At 43.5% G+C, this 21,520-nt stretch overlaps 1 protein-coding gene across 6 annotated transcripts in view; it reads right to left on the bottom strand.

Annotated features, from left to right (window-relative positions):
* The window catches only part of LOC114881106 (A disintegrin and metalloproteinase with thrombospondin motifs 7-like), a 43,462-nt gene that overhangs the window by 16,068 nt on the left and 5,874 nt on the right, over positions 1-21,520 (bottom strand). For 3 of the 6 annotated variants that reach the window (XM_029198554.2, XM_046285521.1, XM_029198975.2), the window contains 4 exons: positions 20,753-21,520; positions 20,553-20,614; positions 10,956-11,136; positions 1,548-1,882 (listed from right to left, as the gene is read on the bottom strand). The exon at positions 20,753-21,520 is cut by the window's right edge. In XM_029198554.2, the coding sequence (XP_029054387.1) occupies positions 1,548-1,882; positions 10,956-11,043 (423 nt within the window). In that variant the 5' untranslated portion in view covers positions 11,044-11,136; positions 20,553-20,614; positions 20,753-21,520. Of the gene's footprint in view, positions 1-1,547; positions 1,883-10,955; positions 11,137-15,873; positions 16,710-20,552; positions 20,615-20,752 lie in introns of those variants that run through there. The other 3 variants (XM_029199349.2, XM_029199537.2, XM_029199621.2) reach the window with 3 other exon arrangements.

Below are 21,520 nucleotides of genomic sequence, written 5' to 3'. Positions count from 1 at the left end.
ACCTCCTTTCCGCCGGTTTTACAGCGTAATAAAACGGAATATCGTAGTAAGAAGTAATTAAGAACGTAAGGAACGTGGGCACTTGTGGCTTCAAGGAGAAATTAACAACAAAGTGCACGGCTTACTGTTGTACAAGGATCTATGCAAATTCTTTAGTTTCCTGCACCTGCCACGTTCGATGGATTGTAATTCACGGTGTGCCTTGGAACTAGTTTCTCACTTCGTATAAAAACGCGGGTACCAGAGGATATTACCATCCTTTTAATCGAAACCGAGTATTTTGAGAACGAAGTTTATAGCTCGATAACAGGATCTGCTCCGTTGGCTCTATCCAGGCAACGACTGTACGCCAATTAATTTTGTAGCTGCGATTTTTTTCTTTCTTTTCCGAAGTAAATGCCCGTTAAACACGATGCAGAGAATCGCCTGTGTGGGCCAGGATCGTTATTTTCTTAATACCCTACAGCCGGTAGCGCGTAGATAAACGCAGCGAAGATAGGCGTGCGCGTTTACAGGTGGACGCAGGCTAGGTGTGCCGTCATAAATCTGTCAAGCTATGGCAAATTAAATCATTATCTGGAAGCTGCGAGCAAATTGCGCCGATGCATGCTCCCTTCCCTTTTCCATATCCTCCATTCCCCTTCACATCCTTCTTCCTTCTTCGCCTTAGTCCATTGTTCTCGTCGTACTTTGTTCGCCTCCACTTTCCTTGCTGCTAATCGATTTTCGTATGGAAAATTTTTCTAACCGAAACGGAGAATAGAATAGATATTTCGGGCTCCCATTTTTTTTTAAAGTTCGTTTATCACCTAGCTGACAACTAACTCGCGTAAGTTTCTAGCCGCGATACCGCAGCCGTCGGGACCGGAAGTCGACGATGCACGTTAATATTCGTGAAATTCTCCCTTTCGGTTTCGCCGGGCTCGCGTTCCACTTGGAAATGTAATTTCGCCGAATCCACCGGGTCCATTACCGGTTTTAAGTGTAAATATTATACAACTGCTACTAGTCGGGGCTGTTTTTCCACGAGGAAACGGAAACGTGACCGCAGAGAAGTCGTTGGAACGCGTTGTTCATACGTGGCACGCTTTCAACTTTGTTCGTGGTTGTTAATGGTAGTACTCAACGTCTTTTCCAACCTCTCGACGCTTCGTTATATAAGATACAAGGTGATACGTTGACCTTTTTCACTTAAAATTTTGCGACCAATTTGTATCACTTGCAAGTTTTCGCTTCAAGACGAAAATTTAATTTCCACCATCGCGTTGTTAATTCACCGCGAATTATTGTTAACATTCAACAGTTGACTTTAATATTCTTCAACAATGCAACCGTATCGTTCGTTTCCGTCGCGAGATCGAAGCTAAAGCAAGGTTTTGTAGCGAATATGGAAATTCAAGTAGAACATCCATACGATATGTCAGACGTATCCCAGCGTCTGCCACAACGTGCTCTTATTCTACTTAGGAATTCAATAAAAGTGTTCCTAAACATTTTCTTATCTCGTTAAAGTTAAGAATAAGATGAAAAAGTAATTTGATACTTACCAGACCATCGCAGGCGGACAAAGCAACTTGGGAATTCGTGTGTCCCTGAATGAAGCCCCGATAATGGCACTTGCTCGAACGATTTTTTGGCCGACTTCGCACATGTATCCCTCTTTTTCGCCTTTCAACGACCATACCAGGCCCGATAAAGTTTTCCACCCCGGTCAGCTCGATGTGGTACTCGTTACCACCGACCGACAATCGATAGTGGACCACTGGTCCATCCTCGTGATGGTGGTGGGTCACGTTGTGCGAGATAAGTTCACCCAGGTGGGTCACTTTTCGAGGTATCACGATCTCGTGATCGTGGACATGTTTCTCAAGGGTGTATATACCTGAAAACGAAAATAATACTTTACGTTAGCGTGGCTTTTAGAAATACCAAAGGTTAAAACAGTGGATCCTTTTACTTCTGATAGGGCACTCGTTGGAGCGAGAATTTACAATTTATTGCTTAAAATATCTCTTTTAATGTCATCGAACTCGAACGTAACAAGGCTTGGGCTCTGGGTTCAGGGTATCCATCTTGCGCAAGAACCTTCGGTTTCCTTGAAATTTATTCCTAACGCGCGATAAATCTCGGTGAAACGTTTTGCAAACCGTTTGCTCGGTAAGAACAGAGCGTTTTACAGGGTGTCTCGCCGAAGATACCTCGATTCAACGTTGCAAAAACTAATTAAGAAAGAATTTGTATTTTCCTATAAATAATGTTGAGCAATAAATTGAAAGTACGCCTTATAAATATCCTTAATTACGCGGGAGCAACGTTCATTGTACCGGTCGGTGATAAACGAGCGAAACCCAGAAGCCTCGTAACATCTAAACAATCATTCAAAATATGAATAATATCCGAGGGGTTATTTGAGCGTGGCCGCTTTATAATCATGTCGCGATAACTGTCTTAATGTAACCACGGGCGCAACGTTAATGCAATTATTTATTTGAAATATCGTTTATCCCAACGCTGGGTGTTCGCAATCAATCACACCCTTTCCCCGGCATGAATTCACCATCTCTGTCATCGTTTACGACTCCCAGTCACTTGGCTGCGCTACAATAAACCTTATCTCGGCATTGCTACGCCGGTAAACAGTCGATAAATCTAACAGGGTGTGTTGCAATTTATGCCAGTATCGAGGATAAGATGATTTTATGTGAAAAGGTTAATGGACAAAATTGTGAAATAAAGCTTCTTTTGTACGAGACTTCGTTGTAAAGGATATTAAGCCTGATTTAATGCCCGATAAACAATATTTATCACACGTACGTTGACTGGAAAGGGTTGAACCGGTATAAGGTGAAAAGCGACCACAGTCGCGCGTTCGGAAATGGGGTAGAAAAATGATTTGGAACAGTGGCGCAATAATCGTGCAACAATCGAGTTATCAAATGACCACAATGTGAAAAGCGGTTTGTCGATCGACCGACAACACGAGGGCGAACGAACGACAGTTATGCACCGTAAAACTGGTGTAATAATTTCCGATTGATTTAATGGCGTTGCACGCGTGTCCAAGTGAACCAGGCTTAGAAAGGTACCGCCGTGCCACGAGATTCGATTTGCACACCCTTCTCTCTCTTTCTAACCAGTTCGCCATTGCTCTTTTCAACGATCAATCCTGAAAGGAAATATTTTTCGTCCGCCTAGTCGTACGACGAGCCACAAAAGACAACGTGTCTCGGGTAATTTGTCAACGGGACGTCCGAGGGCCGATAAATCTCGATCGCAGTTACGAGGTCGAAGGTGTCGGCGAAGTTTGAAAAGTACCACGACGAAGAATTATTTGCGGTGTCGTAAACCGACGCGTCGTATCGTTGATGAATAGCACCTTTGTTTTCCGAATCCCGGCGTTTAAGTAAATCAGCGCGTACTTTATTATTTAACCATCAATTTTATAAAACGATAAAGTAAAAGTGGCGTATCGTGTCCATTCTTTCTTTTCTCCTTAAATAAACTTTTCTTATCCACGAGGGGGTCAGTTAAATAAATCGCAGCCGTTAAAGGAAACCGAGTAATAAATTTCCACAGATAAACATCGTTACACTTGTAAACACGATTCCTTCTTTGTATTCACGGCCGTAAACGCGCTCGTAAACAGCCCGTGTATCAAAGATTGTTCTGCGATTGTCGATCGTTACCGATCGATCGGTTCGAAACGTTGACTATTGTCGACGGTGATCTAACGTTTAATAGAATAATTGTGGTTAGCCTCTGCCCGATGTGGACAGAGAAAAGGACGTCGAGAATGCAGACAACGGATCAACTGCGGAGTAATATGTCTTCATGTAGGAACAGCTTGACAATTAACATCGTTGCGATTCAATCTGCATACCAAGATCGGATATCGTCTTTGACGAAAGAAACGATGCCGTTCCAGATTTTTCCGTCTCCAACACAGAAATCGTTTTATTTTTGATCAGGATTACAAATTTAATTTATAAGCGTCGGTGGATGAATGAAATCGTTCGAGATAGACAGGGTAGATGGCAGAGCGGGCCATTTTCATAGGGTTGAAACGATAACGAGGTTCGGACGATTTACACGCTTTACGGGTTAATATCGTCTGTACATTAATATTGTACGGTAATCAGCCTGTTGGTCGTTGCAGCATCGATTCACCGTTGTAGCCGCGAGGAGAATTATTCCGCGTTGCGTGGCTTATTACGGACACACACCGGAAGCCGGATCTAAAATGTCCCGGAAATTCCAGCGGCTCTGCCCGCAACACCGGTGTATATTTCCGAAAATATACGACCGTCAACGAATGATAAATGTAAACGTCTGTAATTAATGATGCGCAGAGAAGACGAGGAATTACGAGCGAACCGTAAATGGGATTATCGTCGACCGAATGCAATTTCGCTACGAGATTTTCATATTTTCCCGAATCGGTTTCGCGTCTTTCCATAATTTTTATTTCAATTAAACTCCATGTATATAGAAGATGATAAAAATAAGGGGAGAAGATATCGATCTTGTAAAAAGGGGAATTCTTACTCGATCATTATCACGAGCGAGTCCGATCTATGGTTAAACGATCGATCGTTCGATTCGACGAGTCGCTTTCCACGGCTCGATACAGGTTTCTTCGACGCGGAATAAATAAGCGTACAAGGAGGAAAAGAGAGAGGGGTTTAGCATCTAGTGCGTTCGGTGAACGGTATAATCATCATTATCCTATTATCATTAAAGTCGGAAAAATGGCGGCTGGACCAATCAACGTGCGCCTGGAGCGAGTACGGGGTTAACTGCAGGTGGGGACTCGGATGAATACTCGGACCTCCCATACAGCCTTCTCTACCTACTGCAACGATCCTGGTGTCTACGAGATCGTGCAACGTTAGAGGTACCGATACTTCCCACATCGGACCCGTTCCAACCCGTACACGACTCGTTTAATTACGCAAAATAGATGGTGCGTCGTCCTGGCTACCTAGCGTAATTGCAGGTCGCTTGCGCGTTCGGTTATTAATTAACTTACCCCACGCGATCCTGCTTTTCTGTCTCGAGAAAGAAATTCGAACGAAGGCAGAGACATTATAAATCGTGTTTTGTCAACATCCCGTCGAGATCGAACTTTTCAAGTTGGTATCGTTAAATAGAATGCAATCGAAAGAGCAGAGGATTGACGTAGCGCGTCCACTCGACTCCGATTTCCCAAATTAGATCTCTAGAGAATCCGGGCCACGGCCTTAGAGCCGTGTCAAAAATAAATTTCACTCGTGTCAAGTGGTTATAGAAGGATTCACACGAGCAATTTCGATTCCGGTTCCGAAGTGGCATCGTGACGGGCAAAACTCGACGAGTTGCAGGAGTCAAAGTTATTAGGCGTCGAGCCGATACTTTATCGTTGATACCTGGGTATTACGGTGGAAACCAGTTCTCTACCATGGATGACTCACTCGTACGGGCCCCATCTCGGATCCCATCGGTCGGGCTGCGCAAAAATCCTTGCCCATTAGCATATACCTACTTATCGAATTCATTAAGGTTGCCGCGATAGCTGCGGAAACACGAAGCAAGCAACCTTGATACACCAACTCCGCCCCAACGGGCCCTGTTCTCTTTAATAAAGCGGCTCTTCTGCTCTCTGTCCAACGGGAATAGGCTCGTTTTCGGTCGCTAATTGAACTTTCATACGATAGTTATCTCGTTAGTTGCGATCACTTTTCCCTAGCTCGCCGACCATGTCCGTGATCTTGTAGGTAGTCGAAATTATTGAGCCTTCCTTCTTTGATCGTACCTGACCACGAAACCTCCGCTTCTTAACGATCAGCTTCAATTTATACAGCTTCTACTTCGTTTCAATTTCACCCGGTGAACACTTTTGTTCGAAAAATCAAGCAAGATTACAGAGGAAGGCTGTTTTCTTTCAGTCATTGCCAAGCGAGCGTTCGAGGAAAGAAAACAGCGCTCATTTCTCCAACGCAACAGATGGATTCGCTTTTACGGATGAACCAGATGATTTCGATTAAACGAATCACGCCTCAAGGTTCCGTCGGCGCAATTAAACGCGATGCACGCGTACAATTCTCTTGATTCAACGAACTACGTTCGTACTAATTTTTCCGAGACAGTCTGTATATTTCAACTCTACGCGCAAATGCCAGTAGCAAGAAAAGGGTTAATCTTATTAATTAAGCGAGAAGGATTGATTAACGATTCGAAGGAGAAACAGTAATAAAGGGCTTAATAGCAACTGGTGCTCGGGGAATGGAACTCAGTCTAGCGAGTAATTTTCTGGGTATTCTTGGAAGCTGTATGGTTAGAAGAGAGCTAGGCCAAGCAGAGACAACGATTAATCATGGCGATACAACTTAATTATTGTCCACGCCTTTCTTAACCCGACGTAACAATACACGTGTGTGTACGCCTCAGCTGGTTCGTTCGCCTCGTTCAATTGTCACTGGAGTGATTAGATGAAGAATTTCACGAGGGAAGTCGCTTATTTCATTGGCTTTTTAGATATACTTATTTCATTTTCAATTAACCTAAACGGCTCCGGTGTATAACAATAATTATTGAAAAAACGCGATATACACGCGGCTCTGAATGCTAATCGATCGAATACGATTGCGGAATGATTTTTCGAGGCAAGTTTGCCAGGTTCCACGTGGGTCGCTGTCGAACAAGTACAATCTCAAACTGTCTTGGCTTGTTCGTTTTTCATTAATTATCTTAGGCATTTTCGCAGATAGGATCGCTCGGCTGAATGGCTATGACACTTGAAAAAGCGGCTACTTCGGCTTTGATGGATTTATGGGAACACGCGTTCGGAAAAAGTCGATTTATATTGCCTCGCAAAAGTATGCGAATAACGCGTTAGAAACGAAAACCTTACTCCCTTTTTTCCGTTTCCAATTCAATCTGCCGCGCCTCGGACTTTGCGCAATTAATAAGAAAAAGAAGATGAATTTCGGATAGTGTTGGCGTTATGCTAATAATGGCATGTACTAAACTGAAACGATCGTATTAATGTGTCTCGGAACAGATGCCCAGTTTCACCGTGGCAGCCGTAATACGTTTGTCTTACCAGGCACGGCTGTATCTACTGTGCCAGACAGCGTGCTACCATTACAATCGACGGCGTTCAATGTGCCAATTTGATGAATGTCGGGATAAAACAATGAATTTGCTTCTGGGTATAATAACGATAAATAAACAGAAAAGACTTACAACGGAGAATTGATGTATGAATATTTTGTCCCTGCCGTTCTATTCATGGGTAAAATCTAAGCGCGTCTCCGCGTCCCGTAAGTGCCCCTTTCATCCCCCACCGGTGATCGTGTATCTTTCTTATCAAGGAATAGTAGTAAATTATGATGACCGGTTGACGAATTGTTATCGCGAGGGTGGCGCGCAAGTGGCTTCGTTGTCTTCGCCACGGATCCCATCTATCTTTCGCCAGGGTAATAAATCCCGCGTACAACCGGCCATTTACGCGAGCAACACTTACGTCCCGGTACTCGTACGTTACAGGAACGCTCCGTGCCGCTCTTATCTCGCTAACCATTTTCACAGGACAAGAACTCTTGCAGATATTCTTCACGTGAAGCGTTAACACCCCCTGTCGGAATAACGTAATGTCCCTTGCATTCGAGGTGCAAGGATTATTGCGATAAGGCGAATCCTGTTTCCCGTGTTCCACCCTAAGTACTACAAATTTCGGTTCACGTTTATCTTGGCGTTTGCTCTTGAATAACATCGATATCAATTCAGCTTGAAGGAAAGAATAAAGGTAGCTAAGCAACCTTAAGTTTAATTCAATTAAACTCTTGAACAAACCTCAAACAAAACCCGAGAAATCTGCTCGCCTTTCGTCGCAGACACTTATCGAACGGTGTAAAGCAGCCGTCACTGTTTCTCGGAGACAATGTAGACAACGAATTGCACGATTTCCCTCGGGTCATCTCGTTACCGTATCTCTTGTCTGCTGCTGCGGCGCGCCGGGACAAAGGGGACGACATTAATCCTCTCATTGGGGATGAACGTCAGAAATAAACGCGATTGTGTAGAAATGCAGCATCGATTGTCTTCTGTCGTTCGCGATGATTTGTCGCGCGCTACTTTCACGATCGTTCAGGAAATGTCGCGAATGTTTTTGAAACTTGAGCAACGAAGACAGCTAGGAGTAACCCTATCCAAAAATAGAAGGGATGGCGCTACGCGTTGACACACATGCAGAAGCCGTGAATGGTGGGTGAGAAGTACGGTATCTCTCGAAAAGGATCACTCCTGCGCCACTCTCGAGACACGTTCGCGTGGGTTTCGTTCGTTATTGCTGATCGAACGAGCAAACAGCCCACGCTCCACTCCTGTCTTCCTCCTGTCCTGCCCCCGCAGGTGCGAATCTTTCGAATAACGCACAGGCCTCCGCTTCCTTTCCCGTGAATCTCGAACCGATTTCATTCACAACCTACTCGACAACGCGTTGCTACGTTATCGAGAATTGGAAAAATTCAATAGAATCAGGCTTTCGTAAACAAAGTCTGGCTTGCCCAATAAGTCGATTATCCGCGTGGAAAGGATCATTACATAACGGTCCTCGTCAAGAATGGCAGACGGTCGAGAGCGGCGGTGTTACTGAATGAAAATAAAGATAACGCTTCGTCATCGGGTGCCCACGCGAGCCGGCAGTCGAGTTTCAGCGTTTTCGGATTTGCACGACGCCTCCTACGCGCGGCTCGCCTTCTTGCTTTGCCTTTTCTTTCATGCCGCGAAAGCGTTCCGCTCGATACAGACAAGGAGAGACGAAAAGCGAGCGTGTACCGTCTATTGACGAAGCCGCCCACGCTTCACTGGCCGGCCGCGTGACTGCATTCGTTGAACATCGCGCGTTGCCTGCACCATAGGCACAGGTGCGTCTCGCTATTCATGGCTACTTAGCCGCCATGTCATTCTTCCCTGTGCGTTGAAACCACTTCGACCTTGAACGTGTCGGATCTTTTCGAAATATACGAAATTTCCGACAGTCTTCGTCGGTTAAAATTGCTTTCGCGCTTTCCTCTTACTTTGCTTCAGAAAATAAAATTTACAGTCATCGTGGGTCGAGAATCAACTTGAAACTATTTTTCAACCAAGTTCCAGAAGCTTTAGAAAGCGACTTCTATTCGGTAGTACCTTGAAAATCTTGAATCCTTCGTTCGTAAACCTTGCCTCACGGAACTGTGTAATTCATGAACTTAAGATTTTATATCGGCTTAGGAAGTTCGAAGTTCCCGCGAATCTCGAAACCTACGAAACTTTCGAACCATCTCGGTTTCGAGAAGTTTGAAAATTAAAACTTCCCACTGCCAAGAATCGGTTTTACATTTCGAACGCTTTATTTATCTTTCAAGAAATAAACTTGTAGAAATGAAAAATCCTTTTTTCTTCTCTCTGGACATTAGAAATAATAGAAATCGCTACAAGTGTGCGTACACGCGCGGGCACCCACGCCAATGGTCCCGCACTTATTCAGCGAAACGAAGCAGTGATTTTTCAACGGGTTCGAACCATGAATGGGCGGACGTTCTTGTTGGTTTTGCACACCCCCACCGATGTACCTTTTTTACCAGTCGGTTTTGTGCACGTTTGGCGCCATCCCATCGATGTAAGCTTTTCTTCCTCGAATAAAGAAGAAAGAAAAAAAAAGAAGGTTGAAAGATGCTCGACTAGTTTGTCTACTTTACACGAGGGGATTATGGAATCGCTTTTAATTTGCTTCATTGATTTATGCGCCTTTCTGCGAAACGGTGAGCCGCAAGGACGAGTCGATCGTGACTTACTAAATTTATTCTTATCTTTAAATCTTTAAAGATTTTTTGTTGGTCACATCTGACCACCATACCAAAAGCGGTGTTGATCAAAGCTTGGCTTCTCGAAACAATTCCAAGCTCTCGTAGGTGGTCGTAGTTGGAATTTACGGTATTAAGTTTCAAATTAGGTAGAAACATCGACCTGAACGAGATGCAAACTCTACGCTAACGGCTCGTCTATTACGATAATCTAAGCGCGAGAGAGAGTTAATAACTCTGTAATAAGTGATGGGATGCGGTTCGTTGACCGAATTGGATGGATTACACGTGTCAGTTAACTAGGAAAGCAAGCATTCGAGGAACAACACCGCGTAAACGCATCTCATCCGTCGGCTAGTAATTTTCTTCGCTCAAGATAATTGCCTTCTAATGACAGGCTAATTTCGAAACGCAACACCGCTAATTCGACACGGCTACGTGCATTGTTACATCGCCCACAAAACGAATAAATATTTACGAGCCTGCCGCCAGCCGTGTAAAGTAATCTACATTGAAAAGGCCAGCAGGGCTCGCGATACTTCCGCTCGGCTAGCGCAAAAATGGCGTCGCGAAACCATGTCGAATTCCATTTCATTGTGGAATTTATTAATTAAAAAAAGAAAAAATTAAATAACTTCGAGATGAACTTTTCAAATGTCACGAAAGAAGCATCTAATCTAATTTTCACGGTATAAGAAAAGAGAAACGTCCTGGAAGAATTTCTATTACTCCGGTGATGCGTTTTCAATCCCATGGAGGAACAATTTTCTATCAGGTATCCGTAAATCGTTCGATAAAGGTGATGCCATTCGCGGTGTCGGGAACAGGTGAAAAATGACAAAAGCATACGGAGAGAGAAAGAGAGAGGCTGATTTGATAGCTTCCTATCCGATAGCTTTCTCAAGTTACTTTTGTTCGAGGACTTGTCACGGCCAGTCGTCGACACAGCAGAAGCCTCGCCTTTGCGCCGAAGGCGGTTCTCTTAACTTAACTGCACGAATAGTGTCAGCTTACGATCCACGGATGAAAATGAAAATCAATCAACCCCTAGGCGTGAATCGTTTCTACCGTCCGGTGTTCCATTTCGTGATTTATTTATTTATAAAATCAAGCAATGATCTTCGAACTCACCCCTGACGTTCGATGGCCGATGAAGCCGAGCTTCGGGTACGACGTGCACAACGACGATGAACGCTTGAAGCACCAATGAATAGCGCATGGTTGCTGCCGGACCGGAAATGCACCTTGCAATATGTACGCGTCGATCGATGGGACCGAAACGCTTCCGCCCTTTATACTGTCACTGCTTCACCTGCAACAAATAGAAACAAACCGTTTTATCAGAGTTCATGTTGGTCTTGCCAAATCGCACCAGCTGGGCCACCGCTGGTCCAGGGCATTTGTATTAATATTATGGATTTGAAAATGCAATCCATAGAGCAGAGTTGCAGAAATAACCGATTCAATATCAGAACGGTTGTAAGTTTGGAACTAGGTCAGCCAGGATAAACGCTTATTCAAAGTTTTTCTATTACTCTCGCGTTATTTTATGAAACGTCTCGTGCAGGACAGGTGAGAAAGTAAATTGCCAAGTTAAGATATTAATCTCGTGGATCGTGAAACATCATTAAACAAATTGAACTGATTTGGTTCGTACATTACGGTGGGCGAGTTTGAAATTTCGTAAGGTAAATCTCACGGATGCTTTTGTAGCAGCTTTTGGTCGAAGGTACCTACCTTGTTACGCGAGATTTTCATGGTCTGGCAAGTAACGCTTGGTAGTTATGGTAATCGGATTTGGCCGGTCCATGGCCAGCCCCATGATTGGATCTGACAACCGTACTGGCCCTTTCTCACTAGTTTCTCACCGAATAGTCGGATCTCACCGTACACTCTGACTTATACGAACGAATCGTTTTTGGGAATCTCGGTCAAATTTCAGAGCAACGATTATACGGATCGGTTAGCCAATACCGATCATTAGGTAAAATCTCGTTTTCTCGTACGTTGATTCACCTCGTTGATGGCGCGAATATAAATATGATTTAAAGTCGTGTAAAACGATTTACGATTTTCTGGAATAATCGAGAACTCCCTTAACGATAATAACACCACTTGAAACCATCTGGAGCGGAGTTTAATCAATGAGTAGCTTGTCTTAATCGAATCGAATCTTTGCTAGTTCGCTAAGCCGGACGAAGTTAATGCGAACAAACGACTGGTTCGAATGAGACGCGACCGTGGAATATTTATAAGAAAGGCGGGGTTTAAAAGCATCTCCTGTCATTCGAATAGAGTTGTCACACGTGTAACACGCCACAGAAGTCGAACGAACATTATAATATCGCGAAATTATTGTAAACATCAACGATACATGCACGATGAGAAAATTCTTTTTCTCATAAAATGATATTAGAAATAATTCACACCGTTAGACGATTAGAGTACACAGAAGCTGCTTGGTAGATAGAGAAATTGAATGGTCTCCGAGTACAATGGATAACAATAAAGAGATGCTAGAAGAGAATCGGAGGGTCTACGAAGGGTCCAGTCGAAAAAAGATCCACGTGGGCAGACGACAGCGAGGAAACGGTGCACGAAGTGAGAGGCACCGGAAATGCATTCGAGCAAACGTTAGGAACGCGTGGGTAAGCGCGTGTGAAAATGCGTGTACCGGAGGGAAAAGGTACGAGAACGAGAAAGCGACTAAAGCGGAAAGGAACAACCAACCGACTCGGTCGAACAGGATTTACTCCCACGAACGTGTATCCACGTTCGCCTCCGACTAATTCTGTAATGTTAATAGCGGTTAATTGACAGGTTCGACAACGATCGAGAATAATTTCAACAAAAACAGCTCGCCTATGTCGAATGTTGTGCAAGCCGATTACACTTTTTGGTTGAACCTATAGGATGTCTCAAAAGACGTGTGATTTTTTTTTTCTTTTTCTTTAGCGATTGCACGTAGCCTTTTTTTAATTTAAAAATGTTCAACAAGGTTGCAACGAGAACGTGTCTGGTAAAAATTGTCAGATATCGTATTCGGGTCATCTTGAATAACGTCAGATTAAGATAATCCTCGTTAAGACTTCAATAAATTCGTTCTTGAACAGCACGAAAGCTTCTTCATTTTGACATCAACATTTCCTTTCTCCTTTTCAACGTACTTCACGAAAGCGTACCTTTTCACTCGATCTTATTTGCATTCACCAACGTCCGATGTTCGCGTCGTTTCTCCAAGCATAATAAAGATGCCCGGCGAAGATGAATGCGGAGCTTTAATTAATATCGATGAAACGTAAGAAGAGGATGCACAAGTCACAGAGGCTCCGACTGCTTCGGGCAATGATAATGAAGTCACTCGGTGTCAGGCTACACAATCGCGGTTCCGTGCTTTATAATCCCCCTTTCAGCAGGGCTTGATCAACTTATTCGTATGCAAGCCTGCTTCTTGGCTCTCCCATTTTACCGTGAAACCTCGTTTCTCAACGCGTCGCTTTTCGCGTTTTACCTCGTTTCCGCCTCGTGATCTCCTGTTCTTCGCTAAATTCGCGAATAAATCACGATCGACCGCGGTATCCGGTAGTTTCCGTACAATTTTCAACAACCTTATTAGCGACCGACTGATAATCGCTTCGAATTTATAGATGTGATGAAATTTTCACTTTACCTTGGATATCTCGTTAAACATTTAATAAACATCGCACGTGTCCGTCTAAAGTTCAAGCGTAAAAATAGTGCTTTTCGTTTACTTGTTAAACGGTATGTTTCGAGAATTGTAACAAGGGAGGATGGGTGAAGCGGAGGGGTTCGGTCTCGATCGCGAGGACCGAGGTGACCAGATTGTCAGGTAAATATTCATAGATGATTTATAGGAGTTATGCAGCCACAAAGGGTGTGCATCGGTCGAGAGGCGCCGCTACCACGCCGCGCAACTCATTGTTTCCCGGGGTGATGGATCGAAGTAGAACAGAAAGGTTATGCACGTTTTCAAATTAATCACGACCACTCGCTGACATCGTTCGACCCTGGAATGCCGTGACGCCCCTTTTCTTCGGGGATGCCGCGCCTATTCGAAGGGCTTCAACCGTCTACGCGTGACGACGATGAATCTTTCTGAAACGTGCGTGAAATCCAGATTTATATTGGCTTTTCAGAAAAAAAAAATAGCCATTTTGTACCACCTTCTTCTTTCATCCTCAGACTGATTCGAAACTATCTTTCTTATCAAACGTTTTAAATAATTTTTATCACGGTTTGGCCTCTAAAATTTGCCGCGTTTCACGGTTCCATTAATTATCTGAAAAATCGTCGAAAGCATCCAGAGTGGAATGAAACTTCTCTGGATGCTTGCACGTTGCTCGGCTGCAGCTGGCTCGCAAGAAACTTTTCACGGAAGCTACCGTACTCCAATTAACGCCCAAGATTCGAGGTAAAACGCGTGCACGTTCGCGTGAACGGCTCGGAAAGTGTACAGAACGTACAGGTCGTCGGCTGTAATTTTCTCTCGCGATCGTTCTTCCGCAGTGGACGCTTCCTATTGCTCGTTAAAGCGTCCGAGTCGTGTGTCATATGTGATCTGTTTCCTCGAGCTACGATTTCTCTATCCCCTGGAAAAACGTCTTCAACAATTTCGTTAGAATTCTTCTGCTTCGTGTCGATTGACTTCGAAGGGTTTAGAAAAAACACCTTTTCAGGATAAATTAAACGAAAAGCCAAGGGTCATCGTTTCGAATGGAATTTAAATTAAACTCGCGAGGATTATGATCGTATTATTGATTCAGAGAGCAACGCGAGCCATCACCATAAATTTTCGCGAATGATCGAGGGTGTCGCGAGTAGTTGAGCATCGATCCTCGAATAAGTTTACGAGCAATCACGGAATCAGTGTATCGTCGTTTACGGACAAAGGTTTAAGTGTCTTTCTAACAACTATTTCACGTTCGACGTGCCGTAAATAACCAGGCGTTCGAGATTCGTTTGAGACATCGTTAATAGAATGCCTGTACCGAGAGTTAATTTACGCTCGATACACTTATGGGACGATCGTTATAGGTCGTTATTACGACGACTGCTATGAAACTTCTGAGAAAATCGCGCAATTACATCTTCGCCTTTTTCATTCGTTATAATCCTAACGAAATTAATTATTTGAAAATTTATTTCATTATTTCATTTCACTAGAAAGTGAAGAATTTTTCGGGAATTCGTTAAATTTTCAGTAGAATCATGGGCGTCCTTTGTACAGGTTCGACCTACTTGTACAACGGTTTAATTCCATGGAAAGCAACTGCCGTCGGCCGCCGCTTGTTTGTTGTTTGCTCATTAAATAATTAGCACGCAGATTACCTCGTTACCGGAGGATCACGAAAAGGAGCGTGAAGCGAGCCCCTCTGCAACTGATCGATCAATTATCGATGAACGTTGCAATTATTGGGTATACACAATAAATTTTCCATTTGACGGAAAAACGATTAGAAAACGCTAGTTATAAAGCGCTTTACGTAAGGTTGTTCGATAAGTAAGGTGGAGATACGAAATTCTAGAATTTCTTCGAGTAAGTTTGCTCGAAAGTTAAACTGAAGGAGCAACTTCCTGAAAATTGTAAACAACGGTTTTACCGAGGTATTCGGTTAGGAAAACGTTCTCGTTGTGAAGATTGAAAAGGGACTTCCGGTTTGAATAGTTAGGCAAAGTACCGCTGCGGGAACTTAATTATAGAGGAAGAGTTTGCGATAAGCCGATGCTGTTGTTTCCTTTGGTATTTGTTTCTTTGTAACGAAACAACAGCTTCTCTAGTTATAATATTTTACTCGATTATCATTCAAATTTTACTGCTTGTATGCTAAAAGCATATCGCTATAAATATTCCGAATAGATTCCAGATGCATAAATGTTTCAAGTACCTCAAGATCGTTCGGTACCTCTGAAAGCCTCGATATTTTCAAAGCTTTGAAATAGGAAATCGTGGCGATGCGTTGAAAAATTAATTTCCAACATTTTTTCTTTAATACCCGCAATTTATTTATCAGTATTCGCAAGTACCTACCGCGAGCCGTCGGTTCCGTCGCCAAAGACACGTGGTTGCCGCCGTCTTGTCACACTATTCCGAAACACCTGCGCGCACCTTCTCCGCACAAACGATCTCGCGGATGCGTCACACAATCCCGATGCGAAACACCTCCTTTTCCTCCTTCTTTTCCGCCGTTCTCCGCACCGGTTAACGACTCACTTTTCGCCGGAAGTGTCGATACGACTCTTCGAGGGAGGGTGGTCCCGGTACGCTCCGGCTATGGAGAGGGCGAGTCAACAGACGAAGAGGGCGAGGGGGTAGGGATAGAAGAATGGAAGTAGGGAAACAAAAGTATAAAAAAAAGGGAAAAGGAATGGAAAGGTAAGAGAAGAGGGTAGAGATCGAGAGTGTGAAAAGGGGTGCGAAAGAATGGATCGAGGGAAAAAGAGACAGATAGATAGATAGATAGAGAGAAGGGGAAACAGAAATGACGGAACACAGTCCGGCAGAGAAGTCGTGGGCACGATCGCCGTCACAACACTAGCGGTCTGCTACACTCTTCCGACGCTACGTACACGATCCTCCTCTCCGTGTCCCTGTACGATTCTCCGTCCCGTTCCCTCTCGATCAGCTGCCCCTGCGCCCGTCTACACGCCCGTCTGTGCCCGCCGATACTTCTGTCCATACCTATCCTACGTCTACGTTACACTGTCCAACACGTATTTTCTTTCCTAATACAATGATATCAGGAATGAAACTTAGGCCTAGCCTCCGCAAAATGATTTCCTGAACAGTGATTTCTTATATCTTCGTATGAATTAGAAATCGAGAAACAGGAACCGTTCGGTAAAATTAAGGGACCTGGGCCCACCCTGAACAAAGATCCTAGTTACGATAGGATAGAAAGATTTAAAAGTGAAAATTTGTTGGACAGTGTTGTGCGTGTATGCGCGTTCGGTAGGCGCTCGATCTCGCCTCTCTTTTTCGCCTCCTCCGGTTCGATTACGCTCCGAGGAGAAGTCGGAGGTTCCCTCCTCTACCTTGACGGCCGCAAAAGCACGGACCGAGACAGGGCAATCTACTAGGTAAGACTAGTTCCTCCACCCAGTCGTGGACCCGTTTTCTGTTCTCCACTCTCTCCCTTCCCTTTTATCGCCCTCTCTTTCTTCCTCTTCACAATTTTCTTCTTCCTCTCGCGTGATTCTTGATCTTGCCTCCTCTATCTTACACGTCGTTGCTCTTTTTATCCTCTCCGTCTCTTGTTCGCTTCTTTCTATCTCCCTCTTTTACTACCTCTTTTGCCCTCTCCCAGAGCATCGGTTTGCCACAACCATCGCGGCTCGCTCTTTCGTCTTTGGTCCCCGTGCAACCCATGGAATTCTCTCTCCCTTTACTTCTTACCGCTCCTTCTTTCACCCAGCTACTATCCTTTTCTTATATTCAAGCTTTCGCCCTTTCCCTTCCACGAGATAACATCACTCTGCTTCTTTCCTTCTTGCTTTGACGCCTGTCGTCCTTGTTATTCCGTTCCTGCTACTTTGTTCACCAATATATTTATTACACGTAAGGTACGTTTCGTGTGTATTGCGAAAATTCTTTTTACCTTTTACCGCCGTCTTCGTGCTTCGCTGTCGACTTTGTTTTGTTCCCCTGTCGGGCTTGCCTCGATCCTCGTACGTATATCGGCAAACGTTTATTTGCACGCCGTATGTACATATGTATGTTTTCTCTTTGCTCTGAAATTTTATTCTTGTTTGTCTTTACCTTTATAATTCGTTTTGCTCGTTACAAGCATTGCGTGTTCATAAATCTCGAGTCTGTCGAGAATTTCATTCTTTTTTTCTTTTTTCTTCCACCTGGCCCTATCTTTATTTGTGCTCGTTCCTCACCGAGCATGCGCTTCTTTCATTTACTAAATAAATTTCAATGCACCACGGGTCACGTTTTTCAATAAATATTACCGACAAAAAGGAAGGTGATATTTTAGATTTTGACGTTGCGTGATTTATCTCGTACGTGTGGATGGTTAGCTTGACGAGTACTCGCGAGAAAGTATGCACGGATGATCCATCTGGTGGCGAGCGCTGGAAGTACCGTTCCGCTATATCGCGACGAACGTGATTGATTTTGTTATTTTCACGCGTTTTAAACGATTACAAAGAATGTTATTCGATAAAAATATACACGGTTCAATTTTCTTTGCAATGGAGCCGAGTCAGGTAAATACCTGTTGCAACAGAATTAATCGTAGCCGTGCGATTATGCGATCGAAACGCGGCGTTTTTAGAATAAATATGACTTGCAAGTAAACGTCGCATTAGCGAGAAAAACTTTTCCTCTGGTTTACCGCGAAATTACTCGAACGTCCACGTAAAGTATTCAAATCTTTTTTGTTGATTTACGTTCTACGTTACTCAGCGTTATTTTTGAAACGTCGAATTTATTCGAGAAACTTTTTACCGATTCAAACGTAAATGTTAATAAATGGAGGCAATAGATCGAAATAGATTAACCATTTTCTTATTTCACTCTTTATTCTCTACGATTCTTCCAGATAATGACCCATCTTGTCTCTCTAGAAAGTTACTTCTTCCACGAGTTCTCGCCCATTTTTTGCTTTTCCACTTCGCAGAGATTTATCTCCATTGTATTTCAGATCTTCTTTTACTTCTTAGAGTTTCCTCTTCTTTTTTCCTTTTCCTCTGTTCATTTATCATCGAAGATCGTTCACGATGCGTGGGAATATTTTCAGAACGAACGTTACGTCATGTACACTGATAAGTAAACTCGTATATTCAACGATCGTTTAATAAAACGTTGAAAACTTTGTCGCAGAAAATGAAATTTTTATGAGAATATTAGAAACGAAAGGTCGCGTTGCCAGAGGATTTACCTTATGGGGTTGATAAAAGAGAACAAGCGATAGTAAACGCGTCGCGTCGCGAGGGGTTTCGAGCAGAGTCACAATGAAATTGAAAGGTATTCGTTTCAAAGCGCATCGTGCCGTTGCGATAGCGTGTGCAATGATTGCGTGGAATACAATAGCCGATATACAAGGATCAGCCGTATATTGTTACGATCCGTTGAAAATGGCTGTGCTATTTGTACCCTTTGCCAGAGAAAGCTCTTTGTCACTACGTTTCTAAGTATACGTACAGACGTTTAGAAGCGTAACAACGCGATTACAATTGCTTTCCTTTCTTTGGCTTAAAAAATGAAAGAGGAAAAATTCTGTTAATACGTCGTATAATATTTCTTTTTATTACGATAAAAAGTATCTACGTTCAATATTGAAGAGGTAAAAAGTTTGGGGTAAATTCGGGTCCTAATGTAATCACTGGTTCGAAGGATCCTCTCCGAAGGACGAGTTATTTTTGGAAGAGTAAATTTTCTTATAGGCTCGTGGTAACAAAGGTAGCCTAATGCTATTTACTTATCGAATCCCTAACACCGAAACTGGGGATAGGGTGTCTTTTCTTCTTACGTCACCATTATCGAAAGTTCAACAGCAGAAGATTGAATTTCAACTCGTCGGGAGAGAAAAGTAAAGGGTCAACGAAGTGTACATACATTCAGTTCCACCAGAATTGATGGAAAATGAAAGAAGCCGTAAAACGATTTAAGCCGGTATCGACGACGAATTTTAAATATGAATAGTGGGAATGATAAAACAGCGTCTAAATTTGGGATAAATAAAAAGTAATTGAAGAAAAAAGGAGACTGAGTAAAAATGTCGAATGTCAGGGGTGTTGAAGAGGATAAATGGCGTGAATTCGTTTGCGAATCGAACCGTAGATAAATAAAATGGCGTTCACCGAACGGGACCACCCACTCGATGTTCTCGATCGACTGGCTTGATGGTTTCTGTTCGACTCGAGAGAACGCAACGATCTCCAACTAACATTGTAAGATTCGTTCGATCGCGTATGACAAACGGTCAGCCATAACGTTGAATTAACTTCCAACCGGTCGGTGTACGCTTTGATTGAGTCTATTCGACCGTGTCAGCCAGGATGCATTCAATCCTACCTTCCTTATATACCCTGTAACAGTCGATCGACTGTAAAATAATTGTAAGTAGGGTAACGCGATTCAGTCGGTCGTCGAAACGTTTCTTTCTTTTTTCTAACGCGACGTCACGTGTCAAGACCATTTGCACTGGTCACAGAAAGGTACCGAACATTTTAGACAGCAATTTTAGCTACTGGTTAACAAATCCAGTGATAGCGCAAGTAAACTCTTTGACGAGTACCGGCAGGATTCCGTATCGAAACGAAACGTCTGGAAAAGAATTTTAGCAAGGCAAGCCGTGGTTAGAACGCTTCATTAGCCAGCGATAATGGCATCAGCTTCTTGAAATTCTTCAACGAGTCAGTTGCGCGCAAGTGCTCGTTGTCATCCATTGAAAAGGCAGGGTGAATTATTGGGAATGCAACGTAAATGCCAGAGAAGGACGGGTCGTTAAACAAGCGTGTTTGCTACTCGCTCTGCATTAGAAGAAGGTAAACAGAGGCTGCAACTGAATAGAGGCATACGGCACGCGCAGCCAATTAAATTCCAACGCAATTTATCCTTGCCAGTCCTGGCAGCATTCCGTATTATTCTTGGCTGCTTTTCGATACGGGGACACTTTGTGTTCTCTATCGCCTCCCCTTTTATTTCCCGCTATACTTTGACTAATCACAGGAAAAAACTGATATTTTTCGTACACTTACCGGTGATCGGTGATAAATCGGAATTAATCCCAAGTCCAAATGCCAGGAAAGCTTCGTCTCTCCTACACAAATACGAATGAAATTTGAATTTTAATCAGCTTCAAAATTACACTCCAACACCTTGTAAATTTATTACGTTATCCATCAGGGTATGTACATATAGAGTAGCTAGCTGATAAACAGAGTCGAGGTATACTCACGCTTCCGTCGATCCCTGCAATTTGAATGCCTTCTCCTTGCTATCGTTCAACTTCCAACCTTAATTATTCTTCGGCCAATGACTGGTTGTCATCGACAGCCGCGATGACGAGCGCAAACGGACCACCCCTGAGCCTTCAACGTGCACCACGAGTTATCCTTTTATCTCTTTCCATAGGGTCCAAGGAGATCGACTCGTTGAACAGAGAGGAGCGAGTAAAACTGGAGCGAGTTTTACGCTTCTCTGTTCACCGGATTACGTAAACGGGATGCGGGATAGTCTTCTTGTTTGCGATAAATCACGGCGACCACCCTGGGCTTCGAGTGGCGAACAGGATGAAAGCGAGGATGTAATTTGATGTACCGATGACATTTTTGCCTGTCAACGGTAATGTTGGTGTTTTCGTGTTTAGAAGGCAGACCGTCGAGTGATAAACGGGGACGCAGCGATTTATTTCTTTGACGTTTCTTCCATAAAACGAGGAGGATACGGCTGGGAACTTCTTTAGACTCGATTTCTTTGAACGGGAAAAATCAGTCGAATTTGAAAAGCGAGGAATGTAATATGAAATTGAAAATCAAGATTTAAACGCGGTACAATTATCGTGGCAGGAACTGCAATGCCAAACACGGATGAAAGTAAAGGCGGCTCGTTTCAATTGGCCCGAAGCGGGCCAAAAAGTCAACTAAAATTGTCCTATCGGTCTCGAACCGAGTCGGGCTGATTGAATCCATATTTGGATCGATTCGAGTGTAACCATAGGAGGAAC

The sequence above is a fragment of the Osmia bicornis genome, chromosome 4 (assembly GCF_907164935.1).
Source record: "Osmia bicornis bicornis chromosome 4, iOsmBic2.1, whole genome shotgun sequence".
Taxonomy (NCBI): domain Eukaryota; kingdom Metazoa; phylum Arthropoda; class Insecta; order Hymenoptera; family Megachilidae; genus Osmia; species Osmia bicornis.
The sequence above is the reverse complement of the archived record's forward strand: the minus strand, read 5'-3'. Positions and strand labels throughout refer to the sequence as shown.